General features: G+C 39.7%; 1 protein-coding gene across 1 annotated transcript in view; it reads right to left on the bottom strand.

Moving 5' to 3' along the window:
• Positions 1–24,097, bottom strand: part of LOC128906388 (ras-related protein Rab-10-like) — a 30,975-nt gene extending 6,878 nt beyond the window's left edge. Inside the window, exons 1-5 of the mRNA XM_054193571.1 lie at positions 23,868–24,097; positions 17,524–17,584; positions 16,324–16,462; positions 7,689–7,778; positions 3,094–3,195 (exon numbers count right to left, since the gene is read on the bottom strand). Coding sequence (XP_054049546.1) covers positions 3,094–3,195; positions 7,689–7,778; positions 16,324–16,462; positions 17,524–17,584; positions 23,868–24,036 — 561 coding nt within the window. The 5' untranslated portion in view covers positions 24,037–24,097. The remainder of the gene's footprint in view (positions 1–3,093; positions 3,196–7,688; positions 7,779–16,323; positions 16,463–17,523; positions 17,585–23,867) is intronic.
• Positions 24,098–26,354: the final 2,257 nt, after the last annotated feature.

The raw sequence follows: 26,354 nt of genomic DNA, 5'->3' as shown, positions 1-26,354 counted from the left end.
GAAACCAAACACCACAAAAGTGCAAATACTAACTGCATTCTGGGTGGTATTTTTTTGGTTTTGGTTGGTTTTGGGGGGCTGACTCACAAGTACAAATAGTTCACTGGCAACCAGAAGCATTGTTAAAGAACAGCTGCCATCTATTAATGAACAGGTTTAGGCATATCTGAGACTCATAAGAACTGTGAATAAAAAAAATACTGTTGTTATTTGTCAACATGTCTAAGCAAACCTGTGGAATAAGCCGTGTCATTAACCTTCATTTCCACTGCAGCCTTTCGAATACAATCAAATCAGTTAATAATAACTGATTTGTTTGAAAATCACGAGTTCTCAAAAATATAGCATGACTCCTTAGCTGTTACCAATGTAAGCTGTCAAATAACACCTGATTGTTTTAATGAGGCTACTCATGTAAATTACAGCTGTAGGATTGAGACCGAACATAGAATGGCTGAGACAATAAATACCTGAAAGGTCAAGCAGCGCTTTAGTTATCTGAATCGCTGGGATACAGCAATCTTCTCTCTCCCCTAAGCCCACAAGTAAAGCCACAAAAGAAGAGACAGGAAAATGCAGCACAAAATAATGACAATACAAACTTGCCTTTTTTTTTTTGTCTGACATTTTCATGTGCTTTTCTTCCAATCCTCCACTGAACCACGACTTGTTCTAAATTTCAAGAGAATCAAGAAGCTCATTACTTCTGCATGAGCTCTGTAACTCTGGACATTGATCTTCCCCATCTACAGGAGTGTTTTATGTAGATGTAGTTAATAAAATGCCCATAGTAGATTGAGAACAAGAGTGTATATAAAAAATCCTAGATTTCCTCAGATACTGCAATGCATGTGAAAATGGTCTACCGCCTGCCTATCTATCTTACTTCTGAATGACCTCCACATACTTCCAAAATGCATGGCCGTAATAGACTTTTCTAGGGAGTTTCTCAAAACGAGTTTCCTGTATGGGAGCGGTGAAGCAATGACATGCTTCCACTGAAGCATGTCATCAGTCTGGCAGAGGTGCTCCTACTGCAGAAGTAAGCGAGGCCCTATATCCTGCTACCTCAGACATAGGTGTCTTGGGCCAAAACACTCGTGCAAAGCTGTATCTCCTTTTCACAATCAGCAAGTACGTATTTTAGCACCACAGAGTGGATGTAGGACTGAAATGATCTCAGACTGGCATCTACCATGTCATTTTTCACAGCTACTAGTCACACTTCCTACTGCATTCTCCCTTCTCCAAAATTTCATCAGTTAGAGGAAGTTAAAATTCAAGTACTACATTCAGATTTCACAGTTTTGTGAACAAGCAAATTATTTTGCCGAACCTGAAAACCATGGTGAAACTGTATGATAGATTTATTTTTTTTTACTGTGAACTCTTTCTTACCTGGCCAGTGGCAAAAACACTTGGGCTATAGGAGTGCTTGTTTAAATCAACAAATGAATTTCACTAAAAATGGCAAATTATACACCAAAGTAATAGCACCCATCAGGGATTTGCGAGCATTTCTAGATAAGGTGAAATGTTACTACAGACAAACTTGACAAATTCTCATGGACATATTTTCCAAATACACATATGTGGATGCAGAATGTACAACTGTATTCTCAAGCAGTACTAGTTACAGCCCTGCAATGCTATCGTAGCATTTTCAACAAGGCCTGAATTTGCTTGTGTGTCCACATTAAAAAACCCATGAATTTTCATGAAGATGAGCAGGAATACTAAAGTATTACTTAAAGTAAAGTAAGTGTAGGCAATCGTAAAGTAAGAAATACCCAAACATCATTTCTGCATGCTGCAAACAATTCTCTTGGCTTTTACCCAAATGCACTGTGCAGAAATGCTCGAGTCACAGATATTTGTCATTGTAGCAGTTATGATCATAGCTATTGTTTTGTAGTTTTCATGCTTCATACTAACAAATATATTCTCTATTTACAGTAGCCAATGTCTTTTTCATTTACAAGAAAATCAGAGTTATCTTACTTGAGGCTTTTTGCCAGCTCTTCAAGGACCAGACATTATCCTCATGTTCTAAACAATATTTGACTGTTGAGTTGATAAGCTTCATTTTCAGGCTAAAGGAATCAAAAGCTTTTTTTTTTCTTTTCTTTCTTTTTCTCCCTCAAAATAACCAACTTGTGTTATTGTATAATATGACAAGACCTCAATTTAGAAGCAGTCCAAGCCTGAGCTATTATTCTGACCATCCCCTATGGCTACTTAATCAAAACACTGCAACTTGTGACTTTGTCAGTAATTTTGCTCATTTATCTTTATTATGACTTCAAGAGTATTCGGAATGGAAGGCTAGTTTTGTATAACTAATATTGGTGATGAATGGCAATGATAATGCATTGCATGAAGAACATCCATTAATGTCTAAAATAATATTCTACTGTCTAAAAATAAATTACGATGCAAAACATTTTCAGAGCTAATTAACAATAATTCAGTCCTACAAAAGTATTGCAACTCTGAGGAGTAAGGACCAACACACTCTAGGTAGTTAGAGATGCTGACTCTGACAGCTACAATATTGATTCTACCACTAATTAACTCAAATCTTTAGGTCCTGATAACTTCAAAAGTACTAGCATAAATCATCCAAATAAACAGCTATGAACTTTGGATAAAACATTTGATTGCTGAGCATAAAAGGTCCGCTCATTCCATCAGCACGCAGCATCTTCACAGTGTGCATATTCTGCAGAAACCTACAGGAAAAAGGAATCTTCCTGGCACAGAACTGGAGCTACTCTAGAGCTGTTAACCTCTCACTTGAAGAAAAGCATGGTAAGGAAAGCCACAGATGCCGTTTTCCTGAATTTTCACCCTCTCTCTGAACTGTATTTTATCTGCTCCCCTCTTCCGTTGTTCTCTTCTCCAATAATTCTTCCCCTCCACGTTCCTCCTCTGTATGTCTACAGCTACAGGATCCCCCTAAAAATATTAACTCCATAATGCAAAACCAGCACTGGCTGTGCTTTGCCAAACCTCTTCTGTATTTACAGCCTTGTTTATCCAACCTGTCAAGAAAAAGTTCTCATTTTCTTTCTACTCAGAAAAGGAGCCTACCTTCTCCAGTATTTCCTTAGTCAAGATTGAGAACGCATCCTCAATGTTCACGTTATCTTTAGCACTGGTTTCAAAAAAGGGTATTCCATGTTCCCAAGCAAGCTGTAAAACAAATGTAGGCAATGGGATGAACAGGCTTTAGGAAAGAAACACTTCCTAATACTAGTAGCGAGAGATATGGAGGTGTTCTGACAGCTTCTAACACGCTATTTAAAACACTGATTAAGTAAATGTCAGCTCAGTAAAGTACTCTATATTTATCCTCAGTTTATAAATTTCAAGTAACTCTTAAAACATTCTTCTTAAATTTTTACATTTTCAAAACAGCTTTTTAACTTGTCTTTACTTGTAAGTAAGAAGAATAAACTCCAGTGGGTCTGTTCTCAATGTTTTGATTTATTTAGAAAATGAACTGTCTCCTAGGCAATTATTTAGAGCAAAATATAGATAAAAATGTGACAAAAACTCTAGAAAAAGAGGCGTGATGAAATATAAAAAGAAATGCTCCTTTTTTACCAGAGAGGGAGAAGCACAGAGATAAGAGGCAAGCAAAGAACGTATATGTTTGCAAAAATATATTATGGTAACAGTAAAAGAGAGAAAATACTTAGAAGAAAAGGGCAGCATAGACTTTACATCGGTTGATTTTATTTAATTTACTCATGTTCTCTTATTTCCAGTGTACTTCCCTTACAGATAGCTTTAAGACATGTTGGCATGAGGAAAAAAAAAAAACAAAACAACCAAATTCATGCCTTTTTAAGGTCCTAAACTTTTTCTAATTTATATAGTTAAATACATGGAGAAAAACAGTTGCATTGTTGCCTCCCAAGAGAGGAGGCCAAGGTAGGAATAATATCTGCCAGAAAAACATAGTGGGAGAGCATATTTACTCCCTCTGCAATGGATCCTTTCTCGGTACACATCTGGACAAGACGATCCCAGGCAAAGAAAAAACCCTACTGCTTATAATGTATAGAAAAACCTATAATTACTGACCACTTAATGATTTATTTGGAAGGCTCTCCATTAGGATACAAAGTTTAATTTTGGAAGTTATGTTTGCTTTCAATGAGACCTAGCACTAACAAATCAATGCTTTACAAAAATTCCAAAATCAGGCATGAAGGTACAAGAATTGGACTTCTATTAGTTTCAGTCAAAATATAATAATAAAGATTATGTTAAAGGTAGAAAAGAAAATAAGCCAAACGGTTTCTTTTCCAAAATGCTATAAGAAAGTGTAATTTTGAAAATAAAGACGAGATCTGTTTCTTAAGACAGACTGCTTCATAAGGGATTCTAAAACTCCAGCTGACTGCTATGAACTGTTTTCGGTACTGCAGGAACTTGTTACGGAAAGATAAAATAATTTGATTATTGTCAAGTGTCAATGCAAAGTAATGATGCATAATGGTGCACAAAGAAAAATACAGGCAATTAAAAATACTGGGCTAATAAAGTGGAGAAGGCTTGTTTGCAGCTTATAAAGTACACAGAATCTACTATTAAATATTCTTTTTTTCTTTCTTGTGTCATGTAACAGATTCCTAGAGGCTACCTATGTACAAACTCTGATGAACACAAACCATTTTAATCATGGAATCACAGAAATAATTTGGAAATATAACCACACTTGAAATGGGACTACTGCCCATACAATGTGGGGTCAGCCATGGCTTTGTCTACCTGAGTCTTGAAATCTGCCAATGACAGAGATTCTATAATCTTTATGGGATGCCCCCTCCATCACCCTTATAGTGCAATTGGTTATCCTTATCTCCAACCTGAACCTCCAAAGCCAGGACTTGTGTCTGCTGCCCCTTGCTTTATTGTCTGCCCTTACTGAGGAGAGTATTTCTGTCATTCCTCTAATTACTCTTCAATTGCTGTAGACCAATAACTGCTCCTTAGCCTCATCCTTACCCAGCTCCCTCCGTTCTCCTCATGGATTACCAGTACTAGACCCCAGTCATCTTTGTAGCTGTCTGCTGGATCCCCCGCAGTTTCTCAACATCCTTCTTGAAATGGAGGAGCCAAAGCTGGACACTTTTCTGGACACATACATTTGTGTACTGGACACTTTGTATGGACACATACAAAGCTGGACACATACATTTTCTCTGTATGTGCACAATATTGGTCAAAGAAGATTAATGTACATATTATTCCAATTCACCTTCCATACTGGTAAGTATTGTGGAACGCAAGTACTGTAAAAATGTAGCTAGATGGAAAAAAACCCAACAGTCCAGTGTTAAAGCAGCTGAAAGTATGAACACAGCTTTGGCCACTCCCTCTCATAAAGAAACTGGAAAGGCACATTCAAAGAATTACTTTTTTTTTTTTGCCTTTGGGAGCATCTTGAATAGATCCATAAACAAAATACCTAAATACATTAATGAACCTATGGGAATGATGCTACTGGGAAATGTTATTTTATATTATCCTTGAGAACAGTTTGGAGAGCTTAAGTGAAATAAGATCATATCTTACCTACAATAACAAAATAAGTAATCTCTTCCAAGGTGAAATTTAATTCCAATTGTTTATTTCTTTTAACTCAAAATGTACTATTTCCTAGAAAAGCACTGCTATGATTTCTTAGCGTTGAATCAGAGATATGTGTCTGAAATATTCCTAGAACTCTGCACATTTTTTTTTTTGTTTGTATTGTACCTGTAAAATCAGCTTTGAAGTCAGGCACATGAAGACAGCAAAAGCAAAAAAGGAAGACTACTTACTTGCTCTTTCTGTTAGAAAGATATGATAGAAAACTGTCCACATTCTACCAAGTCATATAACCTTCAATATCTTTATTTATTTTTCAGAGGAAAAGATAATGTTGGGGGGGAGAGGGAAGGAGAATAGATGAGCCCAAGAAGGTTGAGTTCAAACCTTTCTTAAAGTGAATAAAAAGCTATTAATACAAGAAAACACTTCGTAGTGTTAAAATTAAATATATCAATTTCTGAGCAATTAAAATCATAAACTAAAACAGAAAACAAAAAAAATATTTCTCAGCATTAGATTAGTCTATAAAGTGGCACACGACGGCCACTCACTTATGCCAGATTGTTATAGAAATGCCAACGTACATGGTAAGATTCCCAGGGAATCTAGGGGTCTTCTCTGCAAGACTCTGAACAGAACGACACTTACAGCTCATACACACAGGGTAATATGAAATACGTAAGTACAAATTATTATGTGGCAGAGTTAGTATCAAATCTATCGAATCTTACTCCAGCTGTCTCAGTCAGATTCTTTAGCATTTGAAAATCACATTAAAAAAATAACCAGTAAAATGGAAGATTTGCCTGGCCTCAAAACACAGCAGAAATCTAGAAAGCAGACGCATTGCTGAGGAGGTGATGTTTTGTTTCTGAAAAAAATACTACATTAAGAGAAATTTTGATTGCATGGTTAAGTACACAGAAGTCAGAAAATGTCACGGTTAATACCATATGCAAAACCCTACTACTGCCCTCTTGTGCACATGCATCCACTGACTCTTTACATTTCTAACAGTGCACTCTTTGAGTGAGAGTATACGTGTATTTTTCAGCAACCTTATTCCTTGGACACAGATATAGTAATTAACATTGAAAGCGTCTTGCATACAAACAATGGACTTTCAAAAGTTTCTATTCATAATGCTGTTGAAAAGGTGATGCTATTTTTTTAAAGCTCCCTAATCTGGGATTATACAATTGGCAAGAAATTATCAGCGTTTCTTTTCTTCAAACACAAGACATCCTGCCTGACTCACCATGCCCCAAAGCATAATAGAAAGGCTCATTCCAAGTTCCAGACAACAGATGCATACAGTTTGCAGTTGCAAAATTTACTGTTTTACAGGACAAGCTCTCCGGAAACATTTAAGTCATTATCACAATTTCTTCTGCCATAGCACGGCTTCTGGCTTGCCTCGCTTCCTCTCAGTGAAAGTAATTTGCCACCGCCTCTAAAACAGCACTCCCCCACTTCACAGCAGTTCTTCCTCTACACATGGTCAGCAAGTATAAACTATACTGTAGTCTCAGTTGTACACCACATCTAGATCTAGATCTAGAGGAGCTGGATGTTCCTTAAATCTATCTGCCCAGTATTATTTAGGACTATTCATAGACACTGCAGATCACTGTGCACAGGCTGCCAGAATAAGTTCTTCATAGTCAGGCTGTTGCAAAAAAATCATTGATGGGTAGTACCAGAAAAATTATGCAGAATGTATTGTGCGTGGTATTTTAGTATTCCACATTAAAACAGTACTCCGAAAATGGGGACTCTAAAATATTTTTAGTTTTAATTCAAAAGAAAGATTTCTATCGTAATGCCTAAAACTTCTAAAGTACATTTTAACTTTCAAAATAAAAATCAGTATTCTAAAGAAATCATCTAGGAGTTACTTAATGTACTTCTGCTCATATGTTAAAAAAAACCCCCAACACTCCAGAACTCCACAACTATTCTTCTGGAGCAATTCCTAATAGAATTTTTGGAATTCAGGAGCTTTTTATAATTTTCAATGTAACAGCTCACAGTCACATACAAAGATACTCAGGAGAAGCCAAAGAAAGTACCAATGATACCTTTTCTCCTTTCTGTTTAGGAACTACACGTTCTGACTCCTTATCACACTTGTTGCCCAGCAGTATTACGTCCACTTCATCACCTGCTTTCTAAAAGAGAACCAGCATTAATAAGTGTCAAGTAAGAAAAAAAGCACACAACAAAAGCCCTTCACCTTCAGCACACACTAAGCTTCAACACTTTATTTCCTTGAAAGTAAAGGCGAAATTCTGTCCTTACCTTCTCATATGTGGAAATATTTTCCATCAGTTACTGGGATTTGGAGGAAAACAGCAAGATTGCAAAGAGCAGAAAAAAGCCAGTTACAAGTACAGGGCATAATTTCCAACCCGTTTCACACAGTATAAAGTATATGATGCATGGGCACCATCTTCTGATGAATGCTCCATCTTGAGGCTTTAAAGTGACTGGAAATGCCCTGAATTCACAGACACTGCCCTCCCTAAAGTAATGGGTTCATGGATTAGCATATGAGTCAGGTCTACATACAGCACTCACACGTCAAAAGGAAGGAATTTGCTGCACCTGAAAGAGCACCTCTCTGTGCTTCACTTTAGCACACAGACAGTAAAATTACATTCAAAGTGTTCAAACTCAACATAAAAGTTTGATTATTCCAAGACACTCCAAAGAAGGCAATAGATTTTTAATGAAGTAAAATTTAAAAACCTCATTGATTTCAAAAAGAAGAAATATCTAGCTTTTTGACCTTGTCTCCATCCTTCGTTCCACTAATCCAGTTACGTACATGATGACTGTGAAATGCACTGGGTGCTTTACATCAGTGTTATTTTAAGATAAGCCATTGTAACTATACATGACCGGAATAATGACAAGGAAACGGAACAGTTCTGCAACAGCACGTGGAATTTGAAAACTGACATTTGTTGTGAAAACCATAATATTTAAAAACACTTTTGGTGGCTTAAATGGAGGAAGCTAAGGATCTCAATCTAGAGACAATTAAAGCTAACATGGTCTGATCCCATGGCTTACATTCTGAAAGTAAATGCTCACACAGCTTCTCTGATGACTCTAAAAGCCTGGTCTCAGGCTGCAGAATTCTCTACAAGGATGCTGATGAAATCTCTGACCTCCGTCAAACTCTTAATTGTTATAACTTTGCCATAAGACAAAATCAGGCACAATGCTCTTCCTCAGAGCTCACACACATGCACATGGACACATGTCCCTCCCTTCAGAGAAATGCCAAGGAAAAACCTCTATTTGTTAAAGGATGATAGAATCATTAATTTTAGTCAATTTGCACTTTCACAAACAAGTTGTCTCATTAGAAGAGTATAGCAGTACGCACAATTGTTAAGGAACACTATGTTCCAATGACAAGTGGTGTTCCTCAGGGGTCGGTGCTGGGACCGGTGCTGTTTAACGTCTTTGTTGGCAACACAGACAGCGGGACTGAGTGCACCCCCAGCAAGTTTGCCCATGACACCAAGCTGTGTGGTGCAGTCGACACGCTGGAGAGAAGGGATGCCAGCCAGAGGGACCTGGACAGGCTTGAGAGGTGGGCCTGTGCAAACCTCATGAAGTTCAACCAGCCCAAGTGCAAGGTGCTGCATGTGGGTCGGGGAAATCCCACGCACAAATACAGGCTGGGCGGAGAATGGACTGAGAGCAGCCCTGAGGAGAAGGAACTGGGGGTGTTGTTTGATGGGAAGCTCAACATGAGCTGGCAGTGTGCACTTGCAGGCAGAAAGCCAACTGCATCCTGGGCTGCATCAAAAGAAGTCCAGCTCTGGAGTCCCCAACATAAGAAGAACATGTTGAAGCAGAGTCCAGAGGAGGGACACAAAGATGATCGGAGGGCTGGAGCACCTCTCCTATGAGGACAGGCTGAGAGAGTTGGGGTTGTTCAGCCTGGAGAAGAGAAGGCTTCAGGGAGACCTCATAGCAGCCTTCCAGTACCTAAAGGGGGCCTAAAGAAAAGATGGGGAGGGACTCTTTATCAGAGAGCATAGCAATAGGACAAGGGTTAACAGATTTAAACTGGAAGAAAGTAAATTTAGATTAGATATTAGGAAGAAATTCTTTACTGTGAGGGTGGTGAGGCACTGGAACAGGTTGCCCAGGGAAGCTGTGGATGCCCCATCCCTGGAAGTGTTCAAGGCCATGCTGGATGGGGCTCTGAGCAGCCTGGTCTAGTGGCCTAGTATGTACAAAACCATGAAATTAATCCTGTATTTCTGCACAAACAGCACAAATTTTTGCGTAGAAATGTTCCTTCTAAACAGCTTCAAATAGTAACAAAATTTAAAGGAGGTTAGAGGTACCAGGCCTTTCAGTAAATATTTATCAGTATTACCAATCACTAAGTATTTATTTCAGCAAATAACTTATTTCTACATCAATATAATGAATTTTTCACTTTGACTGGATCCTCCACTCCACTGAAAGTACTTCTTTATTAAAGATGGTATCTTGCAGTTTCTTGCTTTTAAAAAACTAAAGACCATACACCAAAATTATGACCATATTAAATCCTGAAAACTGACTAAGTAGGTGAAGTCTTAAAAAATGAAGTCAATATGACTAGGCAGAAGTTTGACCATGTTGGCATAAAAACTGCAGCGCTACACTGATTTGAGTCGGCCAAAAATATGGCTCTTCAGTGCTTCCATCCTCTTTTATTTATAGCTCGAGAATAAGCATTACAAATGCAAAATCTAGAGCTAAAAAGAGGATGGTTATTTTACAGTTGTTAAGATGCTATTATGCAAGTCAGCACTGACTAAGCTAATAGAGTCAGGAAACATTTTTTTCCCCATGTCATGGAAAAATACTATTAAAAATTTCATTAATTTCAGCAAGGCAAAAAGAAACATTTTTTTGAGAAGTATAAAAAAGTGTTTTGCTTTGATATCTCAAAAACACGTCCAGATTTTTCGTTCACTCTCTTCAGTTTTTATTCTGGTTTTAACATTTCAAAGTTCACATTTTACTGAAACTTAAAATAAAAATAATCTGAACTTGGAGAAAACCTAGCCTTTTTTTTTTACTATTTTTTAAAACCTCCAAAAAGGAAATATCAGCGCTGTATTTCTCTCCAAGCACTACAGCCGAGAGATATATTGAGACTGACCAAGTTTTTGAAGCATTTGGCAGAGCTTGGAGTCATCAGGTTTTGGCAAAAGGGTTTTTCCCCTGCTGGAAGCCCCAGCAGCTGGATCCAGCGGCAGCGGGAGCCAGGCTGCTGTGACCAGTGGCCACAGGAGGGAGCAGTGCTAGAACCTCAAAGGCAGCGGTGCCACGGACCGGACTAGGAACACTAGACTCTTGCACCATAGTACCATGGTGCGTTTCAGCAGCCTGCTCTGATAGGAGCCAGTGCCCTTCGCTAATTAGTGCCCTTCACTAATTACCGTACTGCTCAACTTTCACCTAGCCTGTGCACCCAACCAGGTAAATAAACATCCAACTCACTGCTTGACTATAAACAGAAATCAAAAATACAAAAGGGAAAATATCTTGCTCATCCCTTTTGTATGTAATTTGTTTTTTTTTTTTTCAAATGCTAGGTCTTTTTTTCTGCAGTTGTTCTCATTTTGCCAGGAAACTGTTTCACAGAAGTGCTGTGAATTCATGCGAGTACCAAAAGTAGCACAGACACCTTTATTGAAAGAGAACTACGTCACATTTGTACTTACAGGTTACTGGAAGACATTATCCCTTCACTTTTTAAATGGTGAGCACAGACCCTACCATGCATGCCCAGCCTCAGCCTCCCCTGCAGCAAACTGACCGTGATTACCAGCTCATCCAGACTCCTTATTGTATAAATCCAGTTATAGATCCTACAAAATCAGCACCTCATCCCTTCACATTTCCAGGGCGTAGCTGTGCAGGGCCTCATGATTTTGATACTCATTGATTACAGTTTGAAAAGGGAACAGAAGTTTCTTTGCAGGTCCAAACAGTGAAATCGAGAACCCATACCTGATAAATACACTATGTTAATACTTAATTAGTTTGTATTTGAGGAAGAAATGTAGCATTAATATAATTTTTCAGATCTGAAGAGGATACACACGGTAATGGAGCAAGACGAAGGCAGAGCTGGGGAAGGCTATAAAGCTGGTAAGTTTCTTCTTCCTACTCACTAGAAACATACCCAATGTATTAATGAAGATTAATTTGTTAGGAACACATTGTCCTCATTGTCTCCCTGACAGCATCACATGGGCAGTGTTCATATTATGATTCCCATACATGTCTCTTTCCTATATTTTTCTAAGGGCCACCTTACGACCTCAGTTACAAATGCCTAGTTTCCAGGACTTCAATGGAAATAAACAAAGGCTAGAATGATAGACACGACTAGATATAAACCAATTTTACCCTGAAACCAATCTGGGATTAGAGATAAAACAATTTAGTAAAGCGACAAGAACAAGAATTTTCAGTTCTAATCAGAGCCATAACAACAAACCCATTCAATCCTTTTGACATCAAGCTTTCCCATATGAGGAAGAAAAACTGAAAAGAGTTTGAAGACGAAATAATTAACATTTGTAAAGCAGCTTGCTGAGCTGCTTTTATTTAAGTATGATGCAGAAACACTGAAAGAGTCCAGTATCCCAACTCTGAGATGCACCAAATGAACAGAACCGGAAAAGGGCACAATGCAAAAATGGCAGTAACCCAACACACTCATACATTTCATATCCTGGTTGAGGGGTCACTTCTTCAGGTAGTACGAATAGAAAGCTAACGTATTCAAAGAACACTACGTCACCAAGATTTGCTACTGCATGAGAAAATGAATTTATCTTCCCAGTGCAGAAAATTCTGTGCTAGCAGAGAATTTCTAACATGGAGATAACTTTAGGAACTGGTAATGCCACCTTCACGGCCACACCAGAAGATCAACACAATGAAAACCAGTCCAATGTATTTAAAAGAAAACTAGGACCTACCATCTATGTCAAAAGGTTTTGGAGACCCAGATGCCCCGCGTGAATCATGGACTGGTTTCGGTTGGCAAGGAAGTCTGGAAGCCACCTGGTCTAACCCCCTGCTTGAAGATGAGCCAACTTCAAAGTCAGGTCAGGTTGCGCAAGGTCCTGTTGAATTGAGTTTTAAGTATCTCCAGATTCTCTCTGGGCACCTGTTTGAGCATTTGATCACTTTATTGTGAGGACCTTTTTGCCAATATTTTAGTTGGAATCTTGTTCAAAACATCCTGGAAAGAACTGTTTTCTGCAAATGGATTTGGTACACGGTTACGTGTATTTAATTTTTAAAGGCCAAACAGAATCAGCCTTTCAGAACAGCTACATACAATAGCTAAAAGCCATGTCAGCAGACAAGAGGAACACCTTAATAAATTGGACATGGCCCCCAATCCTACAAATCAAGAATCGTTTCAGGTTCTGAAGTAATTTTCCTGCAATTACCATGCTCCTAATGAGTGCGTTACAAATCCGATATACCTGTATTGGATTTGCCAATAATGTCCCAAGATATTAATCTGTGAGTATATTTTCCTAGCAAGCTTTTTAAGTACAGTCATGTTACTTAGTTTCCTCTAGCTCTGAATACAAATTTTACAAGACAAATATGGCAGCATATTTGCGTATTGAACTTCCTTGAACAGTAACTCATTTTTGATAGGAAAGTTGCTGTATACCACACTTAAAATAACTGAAATACAATGAGAACATTACTGGTAATCTGATTGTAATAGCACTGACTGTCCAGTTTTTATAAAATCAATGGAGTTTTTAGGAATGCTAAATTGCTTAGATTGTTATTTTCAACTGTTGTAAAAATGGCTTACCACACTGAACAGATTTTTAAAAAACTTTCTGTTTAAAATCTCTATGTACAAAGAATCAAAAAATGAATGCATAATGTAATAACTGAATTATCTCAAAAAATCCTGTTTTGTTCAGGTGCAAGCTTTCCATTACCTATTAGTCTGGTGTTTAATGAAACCTGTATCTGTTTCCCGTTTTAAATTCTATTTATTTTTTCTATGCTTGCATATTTTAAAGGGTGCTGTAGTAACAGTCATTTTGATGCTGGGCATTTGTCGGGAATTAAATACTGGTTTGCATTCACAGACCAAAGCAAATTCAGGAAATGTCACCAACCTCCAGTAAGTAATTAATTTTCATGAAATGCCCTGTGTTTTAACAGTTATTGCTTAAAAACACTTCTTTTGCAATGAATGGCCCCATATATTTTCACCAAGACACTTCAGAAATTGATATCCCACTAGGACTAAATTAAATTTTTTATTATTATCTAGCTCTATTACAATACTCACTAATTGCTAGTTTTGAGATTGGTACAATCAATCATGCCATTTACATTCCCAGAAATTGTTTTAAATGGAGTATTTTTCCATTTTTTTAGATTTTAAACTAACAAAGTACCTCCAGGGGTTAAGATTAAACAATCTACATACTAATAGCTTGAGTATGTTTACACAAAAGTTTTTAAGTGTCACGAACAGGCAGTGTCAAGACAGATCAGTGTTTTATAAATTTATCCACACAATCAGAGAGATATATGCATATACAGAGAAATATATATAAATGTATATATATGGATAATCTACATTTTCAGCTTCAGATAACGGTAAACCTACTATTATACTGTGTGCTGAGTTAAATCTTAGCCAATCATGAAACTGCACAACCAGTGGCCTATCTAGCTGTGACTTTTGTTGGTTTGCCTCACAGAAGGGCACACGCTTTTCTTAATGAAGTGATAACACACGTGTTAGTTTGAAGTGTGTGCAGACAAGGCAGTGAGAATATTGTATCATCAAATCTCCCTTGTAATACATTACTGAAGTTAGGCTCTGTTGCCACTAAGACTTTTAAGATGGCTCTAAGGTCAAGGATAATGACATTCTAGGTCACCATAGTAATGTTCTTAATATGGAGGTAATTTAAATGTAATGTTTTACTAGGAGTATAAAATATCCTATTTATATATTATTGGATATATGACCATGTGCAGTTCATTAAGTCATCCATATACTGAAGCTGTGAGGAGCGAAACAAATGCACTTGATAGTTTTATTTTGAGCCCGCTTTCCCAAGATGAACTCTCCCATCCATCCTGTCATATTCCTATCAATTCACAGAGTATTACAAAAATTGCCTGAATGTTTACTTGACTTCAATCAACAAAGAGCATGAGCTTGCTTGGATTCTTACACAAGCATACTAACTTAAACAAGCATTCTAACTACATACTTCCATGCTATTGCTTAGGACAATCTCATTGCTCTCTACTGCTTCCTGAGGAGGGGAAGTAGAAAGGGAGGTGCTGAGCTTTTCTCCCTGATGTCCAGCGATCTGACTTGTGGGAATGGTTCAAAACTGTGCCAGGGGAGGTTTAGACTGGACATTAAGAAGCATTTCTTTACCGAGAGGGTAGTCAAACACTGGAATGGGCTTCCTGGAGAGGTGGTCGACGCCCCAAGCCTGTCAGTGTTTAAGAGGCATTTGGACAATGCCCTTAACAACATGCCTTAGCTTTTGGTCAGCCCTGAAGTGGTCAGGCAGTTGGACTAGATGATCGTTGTAGGTCCCTTCCAACTGAACTATTCTATTCTAAAACTGACCTGCCTCTACCTAATACAGAATGCATTAAGAGAGACCTAGCAACAAAGACTCAGGGCACAGGGTTATGGGCAGCTGAATGATCTGATGTCTAAGCGTTTGCCCACGCCTCCCTCACACTGTTCTCACAGGTTCTTCTCCTGTCCTTCCTACTCTTACCTGTTTACCTTGCGCCAACTCCAATAACTGTCAGACCTTTCTATGAACCTCTTAAACTCACTGATGGAGCAGAAAACCATCCAACTGGTGTTGCTGTGTTAGTTTTCTATCATGTTAGAAAGTCAGAGTGAACCTCAGAAGGCTCTGACAAGCTCCAGAAGCAGCACAGCGGAGCCAACGTTCAGGAGCAGGAAGGGAGGTAGGAACACACTCCCTGTCTGGCAGCCATGTGCTGTTGAATCACTTCCTATGTCACATGAAAGCACGTGTTTCTGGCTGTAATACCACAAGCAGCTGAGCTAACCAAACAGCTCACTGCCAGCAAAAAGGGATTCTCCTTTTCCTCCCCGGGTTCCTCCCTCTTGAAACCATCCTCTCAAAAGGAATACGCAGTAAAGACGAAGAGGATGTTTAATTTGATTTGTTTCTTTTGATTCTTGGGATGAGGTAACTACAGTAAAGCAATGAAATTAGGAAAGGGAAATCACTGGCTGTGATACGGAATTTTGATGTGGAAGCCAATTAAAATCCCAGGATGAGCTCACAGAGATTGGTTTGTGCATAGCCATACCAGTGAATAAAGTTCCATAACTCAGCATGTTGGGCAAAACTGGACTGGAAGCTCTGTTTTAAAAGTACCTCAGAGAACACTCCTGCATCACCATGGGCTTGTCCTGGATAATCTACAATGTATTCCAGATTCAGACAGCAGTAATCCTACTACTCTACTGTGTGCTGAGTTAAATGTAAGACATTCTGGTTAGAAACAAACAGCTCGAGGAACAAGAACAAATCTCACGCAGTCATTTAAAACATTAACTGCAGTAACTCGTTAACTACCTCCATTAAGAGATCAACCACTGTTAGATATATTTACCTCATGTATGTCTTTCATCCAGCTTGTTATATTTTGAAAACTGTCCAGATTTGTGATGTCATATACAAGAACAAAGCCTTGTGCGCCACGAAAATAGCTAGTGCTAAGTGTATGGAATCGTTCCTGGCCAGCAGTATCCCTGAAAGAAATTATAAGAAATCACACACACACACAAACAAAAAACCCCTATGATCAAACTGCAGAACACCCAAGAAAAATCACTTTATTTTAACCAGTATTGTCCAAATTTTGAATGGTGTACACTAACAGGAAAGGAACAAGAAAAGTTAAGGATGAGAGGAAATCTGGGTGCCAGATACAGCAGTGAAAGAAATACACCAGATATTTATTCTGAATGATACAACCCTACTAGGGAAATTAAACCAGTGCCTGAAGTCTGAGTGTAACTTCAAGCCCACCACTGCTTCTTTATATGCATAATCATTAAGATCAGTACAATTTGGGTGATAAAAAAAAATCTGGAGTACAAGCACTGCAGGAGTCAGATGACAACCTGACAAGCCCTTTGTAAACCGTGATACAGACAGTAAGATTTTTAGATGGAAGGTAGGTTTTGGGAAAAAGCCATAAAACACAGGGATGCAGAGATTCCTACATATAATTATGCCTTAAGAAAGCTGTAAACAAGCCTCCAAGACTTTTGTTTTAAAACCTGTGATGGAATAACCGCAGATCTAATACTGGTCAGATAATTCATATACAGAGTTACTTCTTGAGAAATTTAAATACTGGTAAATATAGATAACCTTCAGTATTGGATGCCTGGACAGATGGCTGTCAGTAGCCCTATATAACCTTTAGAAAAACTTCAAAAACAACATATAGAGTGTAGGTTCCCAACTAGCTTTCTCTCAGTGACCCTTTCGAACACGCATTTGATCGGTAACAAAATGTAAAATTTTCTTGCTTTGTCACTTCTCTCAATGTTCCTATAGAATTATGTATACTCAATATGGATAGTAGATCTGCTTTGTTTGTAAGTTGCAAGTTTTATGTTAAAGCAACCTAGCAGCAACCTACATTAGTTGCTGCAAAACATACGCTCCCCTAGGCCAAATTCAAATTTTAAAATGACCTAAGAGGAACAACTGCACTTTAGGAAGACACACAATTAAAAGCAGATGAGATTTTCATTCTGTAATGTAATTTAGTTGATTTGTGACATAAATTAAAACTTACCATATTTGAAGTTTCACTCTTGTATCATTAAATGTTACTGGCTTTACTTTAAAATCAATGCCTAGAAGAAAGAAGAAAATCTGTAACATTTCTCATAATAACGTGGATTCCCGTTGAAGATTGTTTCTTAGCTTTAGTTATCATGCAATTTTGAAAGGAAAGTGAAAAGGAACTATATCAAACAAAGAATAACTTGCCAACCATATACATTCAAAATGGAAGTTGTAAAAGGAAATTACTGAATGGTGAAAACAACTATGTGCCAATGTGCCACAAACACAATGCAAAGCAATGCCAATACAAAGCAATGGGGGGGCAGGTCAAAGCGCAGGTGCAGATACTCTGAAACTACATGTAGGTATTTCCATAAAAAGGCAAGTGACATGACAGCCACATGACAGCAGTTTCACGGCCTGTGAACAACAAGACTTGGCAAGTATGCTGGTGATTTCAGTTGTTCCCAGTTTCATCCCAACTGCGTGGCAGCTATGAATGGGGAGGTAGAAATGCTTACAAAGCTGTTACATGCACAACACCATTTTTCTGTCCTTACTTCCACATCCTTAAAAAAAAAAAAATTATCTAGGGTTACATGAACAGGAACAGGAATTAGTTGTACTAGTTAAATGCAAAGACAAACATACACTGGATTTCATTCAAAATGAACAGGAGGATTGTTTCTACAGCTTTAATCACTGTGTATCCTAGATCCAAAGTGCTAAAGCCAAAATCAAGCATTAGCACTTGAAATCAGTGCAGAATGTTGTCTCTACATAGACTACAGATCTTTCCTCAAAGATAATTTCCTTATAATTTATAGTGTTTTCCTTTATTATATTACCAAGTTAGTAGTCCAAATGTGGTAGATGATACCTGGATTTACATGTTGTTGAAGATCCAATCTTAATATTAGAATCTGCCAGCTATCAGCTACTATCTTAGTAATGCATTTCCTCACAGTTAACAATTTTATTTCCACTTACTTTATTGCTGAAATTTGAAATACTGTTTGATAATTTCTCTGCTCATTTTTTTTTTTTCCACTGAAAAACAATACAGCTATTAAGGTCAAAATCCTGTAAGGTCAAAATATGGCTACTCAATATGATTTCAGAGTGGCTTTTCACTAGTGGTAATGTCATTTGAAAGAACTAAAAAGACTGAAAAAGCACAAAAAATTTAAGTTAATACCTTTGCACTGACTTCTGTAAGAACCTGTCTGCCAAATTACTTTATCAAAGGAAAGCATCCATGGCACTAAACCAAAAATGCAGCAGAGGAAATGCTCCCTTCCTTTTTACTGATGGATGTATTGTGCACAAAACTTTGACAAGTGTACTCTCACATGCATGATTCCAATGCTATTAACATTTTTGTGCGTATGTGGTAAAACAGTTTAGGCGGATTTTTAAAATTCTTATGATAATCATGTCCTTCACTTGATGAATTTTTATTGAAGCTCCAATGGAAAGGAAAGATGAAATAGTATAATTGGTATCTGTAATTAATATTACACAAAGCTTCCTTGATGGAATTAATAATGTCAGATGGAAATGTAATTTAAGTCAAATTTGCTCATGTAAGGTGAAATTCCAATGTGATGGAAAACATTTGCTCTTGAAATTCACGTGCTTTTGTTTAATTATCTGTATCACTTTCTACGATTGATGTTAGAGCAGTTGAGAGGGACTGAGTACGCACTGGGAGGCTGGAATATCACTTTCATATGGTGCACTGGGAATACAGCTAAAAATTATAATCCAGCCAGGGACTCCCAGACCTATAGGAAACAATTCTTAGTTGACATACATTTTAATAATAAATTGCTATAAGCTTCTTTTTATTTATAAAAAGGGAAGCAGAGTGCTGAATCAGACTAAAACTTAATCTAAATTAAAATAAGGCTTATTGACTTCTTAAGTCAACTTCGAAATTTATTGACCTAAAAGGTCAATGAATGTTAGTGAAAAACAGAAGTCAATATGTTCTGCATGCATGAATTGTTCATGTCCTTATATGAAATTTTGAGCAAACTTAGCAAATTGGAAAGACCGAAAAGAAAAATGAGAAATACAATGCCAAAGACAGCTCACAGATTTCAGATGCTTTTAGGCCCATGTATTATACAACATGATCAACATAACAAAGCAATCATTGATTACCACTCTTAAGATAAATGTTATTTGAATGCAACAGCTTGTACTTGCTTCTCTTAAGCTGTCAAATAAAACCAAGAAGGGGTATGCTGGGTGCAAGTTCAAATTCCAGTTGTTATTTCCAAGTTTTATAGCCATGAGATTAATTTCTTTATGTTCCAAATAATAAATATGCCCATATTAGGACTGAGGAACCTTAACGACAATTAAGTCTAAAAAGCATCAAAATTGTCAGCCACGGGGGAATTCAGCTGTGAATTGCCCCTTTCTTCCCTCAATATCTATAAAATAGTCTTTTGCCACCTGCAAAAGTCCTCTTCAAAGAGGTCTTTTGCAGATGGCCTAGAAAATTACAACACGCTTTTCACCTCAATACAGCTGGGAATTTCCTGATATAAAAGGCTCAAAAAAAAAAATGTCTATGCAGACAAAATGCGAGTTTGAGCAGCTTAGCAGGATGCACCAGTGATAGCAGGGAGAGAAGGTGGTACATGCCCAGGTGCAGGTTCTACCTAGCCCACTTGCCGTCATACAGTGTCTTCAACTCTGGAAGCAGGGAAGCAGTTGGTATCACCTCCTGTGCCCAAGCTGGGCAAGCGCCCAGTGAGATGTTGTGCATTGAATTTCCACTGTGTTACTCCTACCCTTACTACCTGTTGGTGCATAACTTGAATCAGACTCTTTTCCTGCAGATGTCAAGGAGTATCTGAAGTGCAGTGGTATCTGAGGGGTCCCAAGTACTAATAATTACTGTTTTGGTAAGAAAAATAACTCATGGGATAAGATGGTTTGTTAGGAAAGTAAGAGTGACAAAAAAAAAAAAAAAGAATTAAGATGCAGATTACTACTAGTGTTGTTAACACAGGACATGTTTCTCTTCAATATAGTTCATTTTTGTCGATTAACTCTATTTCCTTCTAAAGTAAGTATCAGGGAATCTACACAGACTTCAGCAGAGCTGGCTCTCTTATTCATCGTGCATTAGAAACAAATGCATAAATCACTTGAATTTGCAACTTCACTCTTAATAAACCTTCTTTCTTTATAAAATATATGACACATTAAAAAGAAAAAATTTCCTTTTGAGGAAAAGTCAAACTAAATTATCTTTTTTTTTTTTTTTTAATTCTAAAGTGGGAGTCGCACCACTCTCAACTATGCCAGATTTGGGAGGACTCACACTTCTACAGAAATGTTTCTTACAGCAAATGCGTGCTGTAGGAGCACAGCCACTACTACAGCAAAATAACAACCTCACAGCCTGCGAGATCACAATCCTGTTCACTTGTATACAAGGGGCTTTTTTGTTCATAAACTTTCTCTATGGCTTTATATGCAATGCCATTGTTTAAACAAAAACATTTATTCTTTGTAGTCTATTCATAATACAATGCATCTGCCTTATGATGCATATAAGTTTAATTAGAAAAATATAACCGCTTATAATTTACCCAAACTGTGTAATTGAAGAGGAGGAAGGGCACCCAGCCTTGAGTGTTTAAGTGCTGCATAAAAAGCTTTCAATGAGAATTTACTGTGTATGCATTTTTTTTCTCCATAAAATACATAATTCTAGAAAAGTTCACTACTACTGGAGCCTATTACAAAATGTTTCGGTTTTTTTCTCCCCCCTGCAGTAACACTAGGATTTTTCCTAGTAACACAAACCTGTGATTCATGATGACACAGAAATGAGACTTTCAACAATCTTTTGAATTCTGTGCCTACGACCCTTTGCCACTGACAAAGGTGGTGGCACATGATTTTGTCTGGGAACTCGGATGGCTGAGAGAATGCACAGCCTGCACAGTCTTCCCTCTACTCAAGTCACAGTTCCAGCTGGACAGGTAGGGTGAAAAATCAATTAACTTCAGATGAACATTCAATAGGCTGCATGACAGAGAGGGATCATTCAACTGAGCTTGTATGAAACAGGCATCTGGATGAAAACAGTTACTTGTTTTGATGGTGACAACAAAGAGGAAGAAGACATCATGAACAGAAAAAAACATTGCATTGTCTTCTTCCTTTACATCGTTAGAGGCCACGACCTATAGGCCATGCTCTCGGTTGTCTTCATGAAAAAGAAACTTCCAACATTACTCTTTTGGAAGCCATCACTCACAATCCCACTTGTTTTAAAAGTCTAAACTCTAATACACCTCCTAAAATGGAATTAAACGGAAGATGGTATTTCAGAAATAACTTCAAAAATCACATTCAGGTAACAAATACCACATCTGGATGATTCATTTACATTTCACATAAGCATCTGTTTAAAAAGTTTTTACATCTCTCAAAAATAGGTTTCAGGAACAGTAATAAAACTAATGAAGTTAATCTCAGTCCATAACTGTCAGAAAACTCATAAACTCATATCTTAACTATTCGTTAAACTCTTTTGACTCACAACTTGGAAAATATGTTCTTAATATCATCACCATACAAGATTTTTTGACTCTGCAGTGGAATGCTTTAAGAGTAGAAGAAATTGCATCTCAAAATAATAACTTCATGGTCAGGAATCTATATTCCAATATAAAGTTCATCAATAAAACTGATGTTTATTTTCACAGCCATTCTTTGGGACTTCTTGCTAACAAGTTCCCTGTTACAAGGATCAATTTCACAACTTTACCACTAGTTGCATCCATCCCTTTTTGTTCATGTTGGTTTCAGAAGCTGCTTTGCAAGAATGAGCAAGAAAATAAAAAGTGTTTTAAGTTCAGCCATTCCCACATGGGCAGGTCAACCCAACTCACATACATCTCACCCTGGACCACAGCTACTATCTGTTATTTATTCAGTTAAGCCACCTCCTCCCACACAGAAAAATATATAAAAGAGCCACGCATATTCCAAAAATTTCTCGTGCATACTTTACCTTCAAGAGTATTGAAAAAAAAAAAAAAAGGTAATTCCTACACACACACAAACTTTTAAAAATGAGAATTTCCCAATCAGAAATTGGCAAAAAAAATCTCCACAGCAAATTGAACCACCCCACCCATGCACATTACACATTTTCATGCAGATGACCTGGGTTTTCTGCATGTGGATGGTCAACATGCTCTCCCTGACAGCGCCGTGGGGACAGCATACCACGGTGGTGGGGAGCTCCCCATCAGTCCCCCACCATCTGCAGAGGTGCCGGGGAAGGCAGCACGGCAGGGCAGCATAAAACTGCCTCAGTCCAGCAGGGCTAATTACTTCCATCGCAGCAATGGCTCTGCTTTAATAATCACACATGGGGCTACCTACAGTAGAATGAATCACAGAATGGTTTGGGTTGGAAGGGACCTTAAAGATCATACAGTTCCAACCCCCCTGCCATGGGCAGGGACACCTCCCACTAGATCAGGCTGCTCAAAGCCCCATCCAGCCTGGCCTTGAACACTTCCAGGGATGGAGCATCCACAGCCTCCCTGGGCAACCTGTTCCAGTGCCTCACCACCCCCACAGTAAAGAATTTCTTCCTAATATCCAAACTAAATCTACCCTCCTTCAGTAGAAGATCATCTTGACTTTATACCGTTAAAAGTGAAAGTGCAAAGTCAAACCCCTTTCTAGTATGAAAGATGGAGGAACTGGGCATTTTGTTGATGTCTGACAACTCTTTGAGGTAGACACCATGTTTTCTGCACCCACAGGGGTGTAGAGCAATGGGGCCCCATCTAGAGTTGTGGGCTGTAAGAAACAGGTTGTCTTTATAAGTTTAAAAAAAAAAAGTAGGTTCCAAATGACAAACAGCAGGGACAGTGCAACGGCTGGCACAGAGAGGTCATGGAGCCAGGGTGACATGTTTCCCGACACCCTGGCAAACCTCTGCGAAAGGTTTTAGTTGCCAGAGGCGGCTGGACACACGGAGGGAGACCGGACATCTCCAAGCCAGCCGGTGCGGAGCTGCCAGCGCCGCCGGGAAGGCCGTGCCTGAAAAGGGCACCGGCGGCCTGTCCCTGAGGCGCGCCCGGGGAGGGGAGGACGAGGAGAGGGAGCCAAGGGGGCTCCCAGGCGCCCACCGGGACACAGGCCAGTCCCTCGGTGCGGGCGGCGAGGGCGGCCTTGCCCTGCCCACACCGCCGGGCCCCGCTGGGCTGCGGGCGGCTGGGAACCCACCGGGGGTTGCGGGGGGCGGGCGATGAGGGGCGGCGGGCCGGCGGGGGCAGCCCCCGGCCCGCGGTCACTCACCGATGGTGGCCAAGTAGGAGGAGGTGGGAGCCCCGCCGGGCGGCGAGCCGGGCTCCGTGTACCTCCGCACGATAGAGGTCTTCCCCACGCAGGTCTCCCCGGCCATCACGATTTTCACCAGCAGCGGCGGTTTCCCCACACCGCCCTGCCCCAGCCTCAGCGCCGCCATGGCGGGCGCCGAGTGCCGGCCGGACCGGGCCGGGATGGGGCGGGTAGGGGGCGGGGGCCGCAGCGCCTCGGGCCGCCCCGCTGAGAGGGAGCGGGCACCGCCCCCGCCCCCGGTGTTTGAGGGGGACCGGCGGCGGCGGGGCCGAGCGCCATCTCCGCCGGCGACTGCGGGGCCTGCCACCCCCCCCGCCCCGCACAGGTGGGGCGGGCCGCGGGAAGCCCCGGATGCTGTCCCGGAGCGCTGGTGAGGCGGGGTAGCCGAGCGTGAGTCGGCTGTTTCTATAGCGGTTTTGAAGAAGAAAGCAAGGTCGAGCCCTAAATTATTTAAACGCTGCGATTGCTAAAAAGATAGAAACTGAGACCAAAAGGGTTGGCGTGAGGTAATGCCGTGCTGTGAGGCCATGCTGTGGGCCAGAGCTGCCACCCCGGCGGCGCCCGCTGGGCTAAGGCGGCCGGGCCGAGGTCGCCCCCCCCGGCTCAGAGATTTGCCGTCCCTCTCCCTTAGGTGCCACCGGCTGCCTTTGGGTGACTTGACAGCGGCTTCAGGTGACAGCTGCTGCTTCAGGTGACAGCCACTTCAGGTGACAGCCACTTCAGGTGACAGCCGCTTGCGCGCAGCGTCCATCGCCGCCGCAGCAGGGTCCGCATTAGACCTGCTACAGGTCTGTGCGCTTCATCCACTGCCCTGAATCAGGGCTGTGAAATAATGCAAAGGTACGCTTTTTTTTTTTTCTTTCATGAAGTTTCATCACTGGGGAGTAAAGAGGGAACTTTCACAACCCCCCAAAACGCTTCCCCCGTGAAGTACAGAAATAAACAGTCTGGTTTCTCGTTACTTCCTAGCGTTTAAGACAGAGACAGAGGAAATAGGTTTTAAGAATTTCCTGTTTTTCACTTTTGATTTGCTGTCGTCTGACAGTCAGAGAGACCTGTAGTGTACAAAAAAAGGTGTATCTACAGTGTAGACTTGCTGCATGTGTGTCTGGATGTTTTTACCAGAATCTTACATTGTCCGAGTTACAAGGCCCTTGGCCATTTGCCGATGTGCACGCTGAATTCATCTTGTGGCAGAAATTTAGGAATGGGATACACTTTGAATTAGAAATGCTGATAGATATTTACAAGCACTTGTGTCTATTTCAGTCTGTGATGACTCCCCACAGCTTTTGACATTTTTATCTTCAAGCAACTCCTCAATCGATTCGTGTATCACAGTGCAGTAGATGTAAGAAACTCACTTTTTGTGAAGGACAATTTATGAAACTTACTGAAACTTACAGAACTCAGTGAGTTCCGCTTAGCAGAATTCGGGACATCCCCTTGCCAAAGGCCAAGTAGTATTTCAGGCTTATTTCCCTATCTCCCCACTCTGAACCACACACTAACCTGCACTGCAGCTTCCCAGTATTGAACTGGTTAGCCACAAACCTGTAGGGCTTTGTGGTAGGAGATCTTCAAAGGGTGGCAACAGCTTGTTTCTTGATCAGTGCGGTTTCCTCAGTTCCTGGAAGACTGAGAATTTCTGCTACAAGTTGGGAAATAATCAGTGGAAAATGACTGATAAAATCAGCTGAGTTAGCTGGTTGTTTTGGGAGTCGTCTGTGATATGTGTCTGTAAAAAAGCAAATACTACCAAAGAAGGCATCAGTCAAAGTGTTTCCATTAGGGACAGAGAAGGGCTGTGTATTGATGAGACTGAATGCATTCTTGAACAATGGTTTGTGGAAAAAGTTGACCCTTCGGGACACTTTCAGCTGACACAATGCCATTATGAAAGCATTTGTGGAGCCCTTCCTGTACAGTAAAGCTGCAAGTGTGTGGCTTGCTTAGTTTGACAAAGTCTAGGAGGGAATATGATTATCAAGGATTAAACAATAAGGAGGTGAAAAAAGCTGCTTAAAGAAAAGGATAATAGGGTGAATAGATATGCACTGACCACGAATATGGCTGAGGTAAAATTGTGAGGTTTCTAATCATATTTCTGAAAGTTCTTGCAATTGAGATAATCGGGAGAAAAAGTCTTAATAAAGGCAGAGCAAGATTAATTTGTTAGGGAGGCTGTAACCACCTGCAATAGGGAAGGACGAATAGGGAAGGACTTCATAAACCAGAACACTTCCTATGAGAAACATCCCCTGCTATCTCAGCAGCACCATGAAGTTCTGCTTCCTCCTGCAGAAATTTGAAGCTACTGTTGATTATCGCAGATCTGAGTGATGGTGGGGTGCCAGCACCTTCTGGTAGTTCTTATGGATCAGAGTTGACAATGTGTATGGGGAATCTGTAACAACTACAGCTAATCTAACATCTACAGCAATG

The sequence above is a fragment of the Rissa tridactyla genome, chromosome 2 (assembly GCF_028500815.1).
Source record: "Rissa tridactyla isolate bRisTri1 chromosome 2, bRisTri1.patW.cur.20221130, whole genome shotgun sequence".
Classification (NCBI taxonomy): domain Eukaryota; kingdom Metazoa; phylum Chordata; class Aves; order Charadriiformes; family Laridae; genus Rissa; species Rissa tridactyla.
The sequence above is the reverse complement of the archived record's forward strand: the minus strand, read 5'-3'. Positions and strand labels throughout refer to the sequence as shown.